The sequence below is a fragment of the Folsomia candida genome, unplaced genomic scaffold (genome assembly GCF_002217175.1).
Source record: "Folsomia candida strain VU population unplaced genomic scaffold, ASM221717v1 Fcan01_Sc001, whole genome shotgun sequence".
In the NCBI taxonomy this organism is placed as follows: Eukaryota; Metazoa; Arthropoda; class Collembola; order Entomobryomorpha; family Isotomidae; genus Folsomia; species Folsomia candida.
In genome coordinates this window covers 4,320,101-4,333,640 of record NW_019091193.1, presented here as the reverse complement: position 1 = coordinate 4,333,640, position 13,540 = coordinate 4,320,101, and the positions used below count along the sequence as shown (strand labels likewise).

General features: G+C 37.3%; 3 protein-coding genes across 6 annotated transcripts; 1 reads left to right on the top strand and 2 right to left on the bottom strand.

The window, feature by feature from the left end:
* The first annotated feature begins 6,723 nt into the window (after positions 1-6,723).
* LOC110863379 (tyramine receptor 1) lies at positions 6,724-9,627 on the top strand. 4 transcript variants are annotated; one of them, XM_035853953.1, is made up of 3 exons: positions 6,724-6,862; positions 7,593-7,640; positions 8,395-9,627. In XM_035853953.1, exons 2-3 carry the CDS (start codon positions 7,627-7,629, stop codon positions 9,377-9,379), a joined length of 999 nt encoding a protein of 332 aa, XP_035709846.1. In that variant the 5' UTR covers positions 6,724-6,862; positions 7,593-7,626; the 3' UTR covers positions 9,380-9,627. The 4 variants fall into 4 exon arrangements, with proteins under 4 accessions (XP_035709846.1, XP_035709841.1, XP_021968368.1 ...); XM_022112676.2 differs by lacking the exon at positions 6,724-6,862 and adding an exon at positions 7,253-7,391; XM_035853948.1 differs by having other exon boundaries at positions 6,728-6,862; positions 7,593-9,627.
* LOC110852750 lies at positions 9,420-11,964 on the bottom strand. Its single transcript, XM_035851370.1, has 8 exons — positions 11,719-11,964; positions 11,412-11,644; positions 11,193-11,335; positions 10,526-10,722; positions 10,188-10,361; positions 9,942-10,108; positions 9,562-9,811; positions 9,420-9,425 (listed from the first exon to the last, which is right to left on the bottom strand). The coding sequence occupies exons 3-8, from the start codon at positions 11,248-11,250 to the stop codon at positions 9,420-9,422; spliced, it is 852 nt and encodes a 283-aa protein (XP_035707263.1). The 5' UTR covers positions 11,251-11,335; positions 11,412-11,644; positions 11,719-11,964.
* A 488-nt stretch (positions 11,965-12,452) lies between these two features.
* LOC118432870 (alpha-(1,6)-fucosyltransferase-like) lies at positions 12,453-13,512 on the bottom strand. Its single transcript, XM_035853957.1, has 3 exons — positions 13,096-13,512; positions 12,896-13,037; positions 12,453-12,818 (listed from the first exon to the last, which is right to left on the bottom strand). The coding sequence occupies exons 1-3, from the start codon at positions 13,266-13,268 to the stop codon at positions 12,639-12,641; spliced, it is 495 nt and encodes a 164-aa protein (XP_035709850.1). The 5' UTR covers positions 13,269-13,512; the 3' UTR covers positions 12,453-12,638.
* Between the last annotated feature and the right edge of the window lie 28 nt (positions 13,513-13,540).

Here is a 13,540-nt window from a genome sequence, read left to right as displayed (position 1 = left end):
TTGACTTGCTCCTGGGTCGAAATTACAGTGATATTTTCATTATTTTCGAACACACAATTTGCTACGTGCTGGAGAAAAGAGTAATTTGCGCCGATCCGATGGAACGGATTGGTTCTAGAGAGGTAAATCTGAGCCATATTGTACTCGTGTATGTACCAAAATTTTGGTGGTTTTGCAATTTCATGAAAGCGAGATATAATATTTGTATTCTCATTTTCCTTCCAATTTAGGCACACTATTTCTGAAATTTGGTGCTTATGGAGGAAACCGAAAGGATAGAAGCAAATTTCTGCGAGTGAAAAGTTTCGGAAATAAGCGACGGCGAAATAATTCGCTTTTTCGACTTCCTCATAGGAATACGTATACAATTCTGAGGTTTGTACGATTGGTGTTACAGATTCCTTGGATTTTGTCGAAATCAAAATTATATAAGGGTTCAGTCTAACCCATGCTTTTATTTTCCTACGTTCCACGTAATAATAATATTCAGATTTTGCTGTTGAGACTGCAACTAAATAACCAAGTGGCTGGAACTTGTTGGAAATTTTGTGTGAGTTTAAAATGTGTGAAAATATCAAAATTATCTTGGAAAACATTTTAGAAAATCGGGTCCGAAAAATATTACTCATGCTTCCTGGGAGTTTCCAATTTAATTTTAGATGTTTAATAATCGTTGTGGGGTGGTGGTTTGAAAAGTGATAATTGTCGCTGATCTTGTCCTGGATATCTTCAGTATCACGAATTATCTGAAGGTCACAATCACTGTTAAGTGGGGCAAGCAGATTTCTTAATGAGTGCGTCGTGCTTACAGTTGGGATTTTATGTAGAAGTAAAGTGACGATGATTGAACCCCGAAGAAGACAAAGTATTTGCATGCTTATTAGCATCTCGAAAAACCAGCAATTTTGGAAATTATGAAGAACGTATGGCAAATATTTAATAAGGGTAGAAGTATTTAAACCTCGAAGAAAAAAAGGACACATTGTTCTTACGTACATATGCATATATTTTTGAGACTATTGTACTGTAATTGCGTCTGTTCTTATAGAAATATACAGAAGAGTTTTATGAATTATTGATTCAATTTAATTTAGATAAATGTCTTCGTGTCTGTCTAAAGGTAATAAATTACTTAATGAGAAAAGCGAAAAAATGACTGTTTGATATGCTTGTACGTTCTTAGATATATGTGAATACATGTATTTGCATGCGCACAATCATGTTAAATTACTCATCAATTCATAAGTCCACAAAGACAAATATGATGGACACTACTAAAGATGTACTTAAATTTATAATTAGTGATTGCATATGTAATAAGTAATGAATCCTTAATACTTAAATTTAACTTATTTAATTACTACGGCATCTAACTAGCGAGCATTGAAAACTGTCTGAAAATTTGCAAATTATGCAACTGCATTACTTAACTTAAATATGTGCATACGTACATATATATTGCTTTAAAGTCGGCTAACATTTACGGCCACCAAATTATATGATCTGTCGCAGACATTAATTCCTTCTACTGATATTTACTAATTAAACACGACTTACTTCTATTAACGATGGAAATATAATACTGCAGAAAAAAATAATTTCATGAACTTTTCTCCTCCCTAAGCACAGATTTTTTAGGAGTGGAGTCAGAGCCTGGGGCACAGTAGGAATTGCACGATCCAGTCAGTCAAGCAATATCAGTGAGCAGTGAGCACTGATCCTGAGTAGCCATCAACAAATAAATAAATAAATATTTCCACTTCTGGCACACCCCCACCACAAAAAAAAACAGAATAGTAGACGACTACGATCCACAAGAACATGGGTCCTAAAAAAATGCAGCCGCCACAGAATGGCGATATAAAAATGGAATGGATAAATGGCAAACTCCAAATGTTAAGATATTGTGAACCCACCGAAGAAGAATCCATCCTCCTTGACACAAAGAGGCGCAACGTCATTTCTGCGATGAATCGGGTCCATCGCGACGTCCTCGGTCCGTTAAAATTGGAACCTCCGTCTGACCTCGATCCGGAAGAACTTATGTTGCTAGCATGTCCGACCGATAAGCATTCCACTTACGACGAGAGTATGGAGGTTGAATTGAAAATGGAAAACTGTGTCAGTATCGAAACACTGGTGAAGAATGTGGGGCAGGTAAAATAGAGACTGGGTTAAAAGTAATTTAAAATTCAAATTTAATCTTGATTTTCCTTTTATCAAAGGTTTTGAAGGGGAAGTTTTTGCTTTGTCGAACGATAACCCCGTCGAGCAAGATGGTCGGAGTGGACGCCGGTGTGGAGGATGTCGAAGGAAAGAAAGCCATGCGACTAGCCCTATTCAACTATTCCGTGGATGCTCGAATGGGGAAGTCAGATTTTGAAGCGGTTCTTCCATTGGGAACAATGCTGATCGTGAAGAATCCCGTGTTTAAACGGCCTTCTGACGAATTGTTCGTGTTTGGACTGATTGTTGAGAATCCGGCTGATGTAGAGATCCTAAGTCCAAAACGAATGAAATTGCTCTTTCCAGGTGAAGATTTGGATGCGATTTGTAAATATCTTCTGTTGTCTTACGTTGTATTTGTTTTATTTGTATTTTTTGCTTAGGGGTTAAATGGAAGTCAAATCTGCCCAATGATTCTCGATATCTGGTTAATTCTGTCCTCTGGGAGTTTTCACCTGACGAAAGTGACCTAGAGATTGCCACCAAGCTAAAGAACGTAGCAAACAAGGCCTTCGTCGAGAACAGATCGACCGACGCAATCCGATTTTACGACCTTGCTCTAGAATACCTACCTGTGGAAGAAGAGGAAAAGAAGATACCTCCAGCAGCGTCGATACTCCTGGTTGACATCTTGTCCAACAAAGCGGCCGCTCTGATCAAACTGGATTGTTTTAATCCAGCCCTAATCTGTACTGGAAAAGTTCTTGAGATCAACAATGCTCATGTCAAGGCGATCTATCGTCACGCCAAAGCACTAATTGGACTTGGACGGTACTCTGAAGGTGGTGAATTTCTGGACGAAAAGCTCAAGCAGCACCCATCCCTTGGAGACGAGAGTAAAGATATTCTCAGATTGAGGTGCGATTCAAAATCCAAATTACATATATTCATCAACAAACAAATTTAATTACATTTGAGTATGTTAGAATTTTATTTTAATTTTTTAATATTTGATTTTTTTATTTCTCGATATAAAGATCAATCGTTTCCGAACTGGGTAAACCACCCGCGAAAGAAATTGTCCTTGCATTACTCAACCCAGCGCCAAGGAATTCCAACAGAGCTCAGCCAGACTTACCGGTCGGGATGATGGACCGCATCTCCGAATTTCGGGGACCAATTCAACTCGCGAAGAGTAAGATTGGCGAGGGCGAAGGACTCTTTGCCACCCAAGATCTCGAACCTGGAGAAGTTCTTTTGGTTTGCAGACCGTTCGCCGCGGTCTTTGTCCCCTCGGAGGAGCATAAGACATTTTCATTGAACTCGACCACTCGGGCCTACCTTGTCGGCCTGATTGCAAACAAAATCCGGCTCGATCCTGAACTTGGCCGTGATATTTACACCATGTGGGCTGGACCTGACCTCAAATCTTTGACGGAGAATGAAGACCTCAAAATGACCAAAGTGGACATTACTCGAATAGAAAATATTTGCAAATTTAACTCCACCTCGGTAGGCTCAGGTGTTGAAACCGGCGAACGGTTCATTTCCACTGGTGTTTGGATCTCCTCGTCCAAAATCAATCACAGCTGCATTGATTCCAACGCCATGTATCGCAATCATGACTCCAGCCTAATCATGATGGTTACAACTTTCAAAAGGGTGAAAAAAGGAGAAGAAATTCTCGTCAGTTATGTCGACGCGATGCGACCGTTGCCGATGCGAAATTTTATGGAGACCCATGGTGACAAATGATTTTATGCGTTGCTATTTCTATTTTAAAATGATTTAAATTTGCATGTCTTTATTGATTACAGGTAGGGTTGCCGCGGGTAGCGAAAATGCTACCCGTTACCCGACCCGCTACCCGCAGCACAACTACCCGTACCCGCACGGGTACCCGTTACCCGCTACCCGTTATGAGAATTAGGTTAAAAACTAACCAAACTTCAGAATAAATATGATTTGATCAATTATTTGTTCATTTGGGTTGATATGTACTTTAAGATAATGCTATGCAAGTAACGCATGCCATAATTTGCTCGTAAATATCACTCGTTATTTTTCTAACCAACAATTTTGGCTTGCATTGAATCGTTTTTCAAGCTAAACCGATTTATGCACATATATCAAAAAATTGAGCCAAAAAATAGGAATTACATGACACTTATTTTTCCGTTGAATGACCCGTTTAATGGAAACTATTGGGATGGGATAGAGAGTTCAAAGTCCACCATGGTATTTGTTTAATGGAGGAAAAAATACGGAACATTTACTTGAAAATTAAACTTTGCCGCCGATATTTTTCTTCGAAGGGGCCGTTCAACGGAAAGATAAGTATCACGCGATTCCTAATTTGTGGCCTGAATTTTTTATATACTCGCTGGGCAATCTTGGTATGGCTTGAAAAAGGTTCAATTTTTAGTTTGATTTTTTCAAATTTTGATTTGAATTAAGTTTTCATTCGAAAATATTATCTACAAATAAATTTTTTGCTTTGAATCGGATTCAGGTTTTTCACCTTCGAACATGTTAAAATCTCGTCAGTCTTACATACATAAATACACACAAATACAAGTCAAATTATTACTATATTTAGAGCAGGCAAACTATGCTTGAGAAACAATAATTGCTCCGCAGTTTCTGGACGTCAAATATATTTGAGGCTAGCATAGGCTTCTGTGGCTTCCGAAAAGAGACTCCGGCTATAAACGTTTGTTGCTGACAAATGACAAATTTTGAAATGGAAAAATAATAAATTGACGCTTTTGTTGGTAAATGGACTAACTAGCTGCTAACTTTCTTTGTGAACTGAGTTTTGACGAAAATTAAATAAAAACTGAACTACCCGTTCCCCGTGCGGGTAGTTCTCGCTACCCGCAGATAACGGGTACCCGCAAGAATCGTGCGGGTATGCGGGTAACGGGTACCCGACCCGTTACCCGCGGCAACCCTAATTACAGGCTTCATCTGTAAATGTCGATTATGCGAACTGGACCGATCTGAAAGTCCCGTTGTGATTGCGAAGAGAGACAAACTTCTCAAATGCCTTGCCTTCAATCCAGTCACGCATGTGTACCAATTTGAACGCGACTCTTTCGCCCGCGACTTGGATACAATCGCCGAAGTGGAAAGGCTTCGTGCGGCGACGCCAGATCTGAATTATGCATTGACGAATTTTGGAATTTATGTAATTGCTGACCTCGTGTTATTGGACCAACATGGTTATGCAAACTGTATGTACGTCTTGACCAGGATTTACGCCCTCCTCCAGAACGTCCCAATCAGAAATATGCATCCCGACGTTGCTGCAACGATTTTAGTTTGTTGCATGAGAATGGGCCAGGAAAGGGCCGTGCTGAGAAAATGGACCGAAGAATTGAGGAAATATTGTCGTTTGTATACCGGTACTTTGGAATATGTCCGTGCAGGAAACCATCCCACGATTCCGGAGGAGTTAACAAAATTTGGGATTGAATTCTTTACTGACTAATTAACTCTGGATGCTAAATTCGTGTGTCTCTACTCTGTTACAATTTTTAGATGCATTTCTGACTATTACCCGTTGATCTTATTGTCAATTTTCTTTCGAGCGATATTGCTACTTATACATACATATATACTTAATTTGGTGAATTTAATGATTTATCCAAAGAATAATTAAATATGGATAAGTGAACAATTCTTACTTGATGATGTCTTATTTCTATATAAGTTTAAACTTGAACGTAGAATGATACTGACCATAAAAAGTGTTATGAATTATATCTACTTGCACATACATACTTATGTAAGTTTTTAATTCAATTACTTATCTACTAGAAGATGTTTTGTGCCCGTGAAAATAGATACATGTGTACATATGACATACATATTTATGTAACATACAAAGCAAAGTCTTTCAGGTCTGATTTTAATGGGGCTCATTTTATCCATAAAAATGCATCCATTTATTTCCCTTAAAGTATGTATGCACATATAATAATTGTGTTAGTGAAATTGTCGTGAAAATTTCTCTCGCGAATTTAATAGTCTTGAGACAATATAATCCTGATTGACAATGAGCTTATGTAGAGGTTGTGTAATTGTACTTTACGTTACAAGTTTGCAAATTATCTGTCAACTTTTTTCGCAGTTTTTAGCAGTGTACATACATAGATACATACATAAACAAATGAAAATATAATAACATTGAAAGATTCCACACATTGTATCTACATAATATAAGTATTTAAATATTGTTGCTATTTACTTCGGTCGCTATGCAATTGATTTGAGCATGCATTTATAAAGCCATTTATTAATCAATCATGTCATGATTTGCACAACCGTGCTTTATTAAATACTTAAATCACGACTTGTCTCCATTTTAACATCCGATTGTCATCTATGTGTGTTAGTCAGACAATACAAATTTCCCAGCTCGCAAACAGCAAAAAAAACATGATTATAATTCGGGACGAATTTTAACCAACGAATACCAATGAATACAGATAAGGGTTGTCAAGAAGACTCATCATTCACCTCACGATCAGTCGGGTTCGTCAGCAGAGTAAAAGCCAAATAAGTAGAGACCTGTGTACCATTTTTACTTGTGCGTATAGTATTACACACTATAAAAATTCTACCTTATCAACACCACCGAACAAAAACATTGCAGATTTCCTATAATTCTGATAATTCAATTCTTATCAATGTAAGTAAACACATAACGGAATACATAACATGAAATCCCAGAAAGGAAAAAGATTGGTTAGACTGATTGATTAATAAATGGGCAAAATTCTGGATACCCGCAAATTCATCGAAACTTCGGTTATCTTTTGCATATCAAGTTTTGCCCACTTATCAGCGTCGCATACTTATTTTCCGTTGGTAGATATGTACATAAACCTCAATCCAGAACTGGAATGAATCATGTAAAGTATGCATACTTTACATGATTCATACGTATGATGTCCAGCTCAAAACAAACAGCCAGATTTCATTAATCGCACAAATTGGTATGCATAAACAATGTTGTGTAATCAGTTTGCTGACCTGATCCTAAATACTTACGTACGTTCATAAGTATGTACATGACGTATTTTTGCTCATAACATTGACGAACGTTGTTGAGTTGACTGATATGCACAAAAAACTGCTTCCCTAACTTTTCATATTTAACGTAAAGAAAATATGGTAATTTCGTTGATACTCTCTGCATAAAGTGACCTAGACAAAGGGTAAGTTTTTTAATATACGGGTCAGTAAAATTCCAATTGAAAATTTCATGCAAATATTTTGCACAGTGATAGTGCCATTTGTCATTCAGCAAAATTGTAATCAGAGTTTTCTATATATTTTTTGGACACATTTTTGGAAACCTTATATAAATAGTAAATATTTAGTTTACGAATCTCAATATTTTTATTTTTCTTACATAGATCTCATGCGGATACGGGTTACTTGTCGAATCCTATGTCGTCGAAAAGGTAAGTCGTCGAAATCAACTTGTCGAACGGAAAACTCGTCAGAAAGGCAAGTCGTCGAATTTAGGTGGCATAAAACTCATCGAATTTCATGCAACATCTTTACTAATTTTACCTATATAATGAGTTCACAAGTATGCACAATACATGTGCATCGTGGGACAGATATACGCTGCGGACATTCTAAAATACTTAAAACACTATACAGCTGTACACGACACGTTTCCAGACGCCGTACTTCACGGGTGTCATTTTCACTATACTCAAGCATTGTTTAGACATTTGGCACACAATTTAAACAACCAGTACGACCAAGACGTTACAATGGCATTATTAATATAAAAAATATTCGGTCTCGCATTTGTTCAGCCCGATGATTTAAGAGTGGCATTGCGAGAATTGAAAGTATCGTTCAATTTTAAGGGTCAAACTAAACTCGAACTGGATGAATTTTTTAGTTATGTTCAAAAAACCTACATCGGTGTACGATGCACCAATGATTCCAATACTCTTCTGGAATGTGCACCAACGTGTATTAGATAATATTTCCAGAACCAATAATGCAGTGGAGGCCTGGAACAGGCGGTTTGGCATTTTTGTTGAGAGTTCTCATGTAAATATTATTTTATAAAATTATAATTTATATTTAGAATCGTATTTTATTAAAAAAAATACTCTCGACAAGTATTATTTTCGACCACTTGCCCAAACGGCGAGTTACCCTTCAGACGACCATGTTTTCGACGAGCTACCCTAGACCCAAAATGACCAACCTCAACCTCCCGTCTCAAGTCAGCCTCGTTTTCTTCCTCTCAGTCGTCGGGGTCACTTCCCTTCTCGGAAATGGCCTCGACATCCTCTCCTGGTTCATCCTCGCCCCTGTCCGCACCCCCCAAAACAGTTACATCCTTTCCCTCGCCATCGCCGATTTTCTCGTCGGCGTCTTCCTCGTTCCCTCCATGATTGGCGAAATTGCCTCAAATAAATGGCCCTTTGGTCGAACATATTGCCAGTTTTACATCATGATCGCACTCCTCCTCTGTACCGTGTCGGTCCTCCACCTCGTCGCCATCTCGAGGGACAGGTATCACGTCGTTTTCGACACACTCACGTACCGCGCCAGACGCCGATTTCCCTTATTTTTGAGGAGAATTCTCCTAATCTGGATTTTGGCCGGATATCTGATCGTGCCTCCGATGCGAGACTGGAACGCGATCGGAGACCGGACAGAAATCGGGAGCGGGCTTTGTATTGCCAACACGACCCGCGATCTCGGCGTGACGGTCGCCTTCGGAAACTTATTTCTTCCACTTTCAATCATCGCGGGAACTTATTTCGCCATCCATAAGGAACTTAGGAGAAGAGGGGACGGGATTGGGCGGTCGTGTTACAGGTCGAGGGGAACCCTGCACATAATTTTTGACAATGGGTCAGGATCAAGATCAACTTCGGTGGGAAGTGGGGCCACGCGAGACTTGATAATTAGTCAGGATTACAAAGCGACAAAAATGCTGGGGATTATTGTCGCCGCGTTTGCATTGAGTTGGACCCCGTTCGCCCTGGGATATGCGATTATTGGATTTATTCCGGAGGATAGGAGGAAATCTATGATAGCTCAACCGATCATGGTGGCGATTGGGTACAGTAATTCGGCAATGAACCCGATTATTTATGGCTTATTCAACACTAATTTTAGGGAAGGGTTTAAGAAAATTTTATTTTTTTGGAGAAGTAGAAAATAGATAATAATATAGTTAAATAATTAATTTTGATTTGTGAAAATTAAGACTGATTTAATAAAACGGGTGAAGTTCAATGCAAAAATGAAAGAATTTGCACATTAATCAATTCGTATATAAATAGATCAGAATATGACATCAACTTCTTCGCTGATCTCTTCAAAATTAAATTCTGAATTTCCCACGGTTTTTAAAATTTTCGAGTACGTAAATTCTGGAATAGTTTTAACTTGCTTTCGTAACGCATTGACATCGCAGCAATACGTGTATCCATGCTGGACCGAAAAACGTTTCGTCACTTTAAACCAATCCAACTCGTCACAAATGTCGTGACAAAGAAGGTAATCGTCTCTATTCAATTCCCACGGATTATTTATTTGCACGACGGTAATCGCTGCGTCTTCTACTTCACTATAGCCCACCTTCCACAAGAATCTAATTAATAAGTTGACACATTTCACATAATTATTTTTGCAAAAATATCTAAACTTATTGCAATTGTACCCTACAATATTCCTACAAGATTTGTCAATTTTTGCTGTAACTACATATAAATAAATCTCACTTTGGAACCGGAAGTCGCTTAATTTTATCCTTTGTTTCCAATCCTATCCAAATTTCGACGTCCCTTTCGGCACCATCTTTTAATGTGAGAACTTTATGTGTTCCCGTGTAAATCGTGACGTGAGATGCTAATTTGGTTGCCATTTTGCGAAATGATATCTCCACCGCCTGAAATATTGCAAAATGAGTTCAATGCGGTTCCCCCCAATGTAATTAATTATTATCTCGTAAGTTATGAGGTGACAACCTCCCAGTTCCCCAAGTTTAAAATCCCCCATTGCGGCACGGCATTTATGAAGAAATAAGTTCCCCAACTTTCGTATTTGTAAAACGTATCAGCATTTGGGTAAAGGTGGCCCCTCTGAAGAAAATAGCTTTCTCCATGTTTTGACACATATTCCGCAAACTTTTTTGCTCCCAGCTTTAACCAGTAATGTACAGAAATCAAGGCCAAATTCCAACTAATATGTATGTAATTGTTGTGGTAACAAAATTGCAATTAGTAACGATTTGTTATCCAATTAGAATAAAGTTCTCACTACAAAACGTGGCGACTTTACTTTTGTTACCACTTTTATTATTTACCAAATTTGTCAACGTAATCTTCTGTTGTTTCCGTGTGTAAGCTTTTTTCAAGTCGAATGGAAAAAATCCTTGATCTTGGAAATAACCGGGTTTCCGACCCCGCTGAAGCGAGCAATTTTCCATCGATGCTACTTTTCGAGTACAACGTGGTGGACGTGATCTCGTCAAAACAGACCGAGTAAAGGTGACGAGATTCGCTGTTTTTTTAAAATAATTCCTCTGAAATTTGCTTAAATATTAGGCTTATTCATGAGAAAACATTTTTTTAACATTGAAAAAACAGTGTATTTCTCAATTATTTGCTAATAATGATATTAAAATGCATGGCAGATTTGAATATAATAAATTCCATTAAACTCTTTTCTTGGTGGGAGGATTTCCAAAATTACTCATGTGCTTATTTTACACATCTCGCAACATATTTAACAAATAAATAGCTTGCGTAGCAATCTTGCGAAATACGCAAATGTCCATTTGCTGAGTAACTTTGCAAACAAAAAGCTCATAGTGTCACTCGTAAAGTTTCAGCGAAATAATTCCACAATTTATGTGTGTTACATATATTCTCAACTTGACAGACTTGCAAGTTAGTAGATATTTAAATATGCGATGGTTTTCGTGCGTACGCTTATTTAAATTTACTTAAATTGGCTAAAAATATGGATACCCAGAGTGTGAAGTGACGTGTACATCAATGTTTGTGGCTCCAGTGACACAGGTCCCATTGCGAGTCAATTCGCCAAATGGGGCCCTGCTAGAATGAACGCAGTCGAGACTTACAGCATCAAGATTTGCAGTAATAATGTGATCCTAGATAAACATATATCCAAATACTATAGTGTTTTAATAATTAAATTAATAAGTATTTTTACTGTTAAAAAATTACCGAATTTTTTAATTTTCCAGAAAAACAGCCTAGTTCCAGTATTCCAACGTTAAGCTCTTGGAAAACGTAGTCGTCCTCGACGCACTCCACCCTGATCTTTTTCCCTTTGAGAATAATTGCCACGTTTTCATCACGGCTAATAAAACCAGGCACTGGATCCGACCTATCCAACAATTCGATCCGAATTGTACGCCCATTATAAATAAGGGTGCAAGGTTTCTCCAGAGGAGAACCTCGTTTATCATATACATTTCAAACAATTAATATAAATGGAAGATTATAGTTTTAAGTAAGATTTTTGACTTACTAAATGCAAGTTGAAGACCAGCACCGAGAGTTAAAAATAAAACAGCCCGTGTAAATATCGCAAGCAACGACATACTTGATCAGTTACATAGAAGTTTCAAAAATGATTTAAATTGTCAACAAAGTGTACTTAATTGTAACAATTTTAGTCTAATTTTGTACGGATTCATACTAATTACAAGTGTCAGTATAGTGTATGCAAATACATATCAGTGTGTACCGATGAGTCGTGGGTATGTCACCATTATCCTGGAATATCCAAATATTTCCTCATAAAATTTTTTAAGCAATCGTAACTGTGAAACTTGGGGAATTTTACTAAACTAACAAATCTTGCTAAAACCGTTAAATTTATTTGCAACAACAAATCAGTTAAGCGTACATATGTAGGTATACAGGACCGCATGCGTATACGCGTAAGTACATAAGTATGTACATACATATGTACATAAATTACTCGTATTACTTACATGAGTTTAGCACATGCATGCGAATACCATGCAAATATCACATGTGATATTTTTTGCAATATATGTAGCATTTGCAAATTTATGACAATCTTAACGTTGAATGAATCATTCATTATGAATGTATCTATGTAATGTTCACATTGTGAACTTCACAATGTAATCCAGAGGAAGACACGCAATCTATATTTAGATATAGACTATGGTCCCATTAAAACGCTAAATATATCTAAAAATTGCAAATTATGTTTTACCTTTCAGTCAGAGGAACTATGCGCCAATGTATAAAACTACAAGGAGCTTAAGCGAGTAAATGAGTTTTTTAGTAGGTTTGTACACTATTAATAATTAATCATAAGTACTTAATCTGTTATATGTTTTGTACAATTTGTATTTCCTTAACTTCAATTTACAATGGTAGTGTATACCTATGACCATAATTCTATATGTAGTACTAAGGGAAACCACAAAATAAAGCTGTTTCATGGTCGCCAATTTTCCCAAGAGTCCTAAAATCTCGAGGTATGCGATGGCCATGTAGTGCGTATTCATATTGTCCGTCCAACGACATGAGGTGGGGTGGATCCTGATTGAATTTTTTGTACGTTTGCGTCTCGAATATTAGTCGGCAAAGCTGTATAAGAAGGCGCAAAGATATTTTTTTATTTTTTGAAAATTAATATGCTACCAAATTTTTCATGGGTTATTTACATTTGAAGATAAGCCACATACAACGTATTCACATTCAGTAAGGAGTAAAATGTCTCTGGCAATTTCGGAAAGGCCAAACTTCCTTTTGCTAAATGACTCTGAGAGGGAGGAGTGAAATCCAAGCACTTTCCAGGTGGGATATCTGAAGAATCAAGCCTTATAAACCTCTAAAGTCTCTATCATCATTAATTTAAACTTACAAAGATCTTGCTTCATTAATCACAGATGTATTATCGGACGAAATGTAAACTACTCGTGGGATTGGTTTTTGCCCCAGAACTTCAATTTTTTTAAAATATTTCTCAGCTTGGGCCATGTATTCGGAGAGCAAGAATCCATTTAACTCTTCAGAAGCACATAATCCAAACCTCATTCATTTTAATTAAACAATACTTATGCACAATTGTATTTAACATGTGTGCATTTGCAACTGGATCATACAAAATAAAGTCTGTCTTCTGTATTCGAGCCATCTAAAAATCACTGGCCTAAAATTACTTACAAATCATTTGTACGAATATGCTTGAGGAGACAAGCCCAAAGATCGGTGTTTTGCAGAAATTGCAATTTTGTGCATGATAACAAAAACACAACTTTGTCAAAGCATTCCAACCTGTCCTGAATTGGCTGAATAATGAATAAGTT

Bases quoted from the DNA above. Each gene is read 5' to 3' on its own strand.
- LOC110863379 (XM_035853948.1), top strand. From the start codon at position 8,372: ATGTTTTCGACGAGCTACCCTAGACCCAAAATGACCAACCTCAACCTC.
- LOC118432870 (XM_035853957.1), bottom strand. From the start codon at position 13,268: ATGAGGTTTGGATTATGTGCTTCTGAAGAGTTAAATGGATTCTTGCTC. The intron at 13,038-13,095 runs GTAAGTTTAAAT...TTGATTCTTCAG, and splicing joins ATTAATGAAGCAAGATCTTT to ATATCCCACCTGGAAAGTGC. The intron at 12,819-12,895 runs GTAAATAACCCA...CTTCTTATACAG, and splicing joins TATGTGGCTTATCTTCAAAT to CTTTGCCGACTAATATTCGA.
- LOC110852750 (XM_035851370.1), bottom strand. From the start codon at position 11,250: ATGGGACCTGTGTCACTGGAGCCACAAACATTGATGTACACGTCACTT. The intron at 10,109-10,187 runs GTTGTCACCTCA...GCAATATTTCAG, and splicing joins TAAACTTGGGGAACTGGGAG to GCGGTGGAGATATCATTTCG. The intron at 9,812-9,941 runs GTGAGATTTATT...CTTATTAATTAG, and splicing joins AAGCGACTTCCGGTTCCAAA to ATTCTTGTGGAAGGTGGGCT.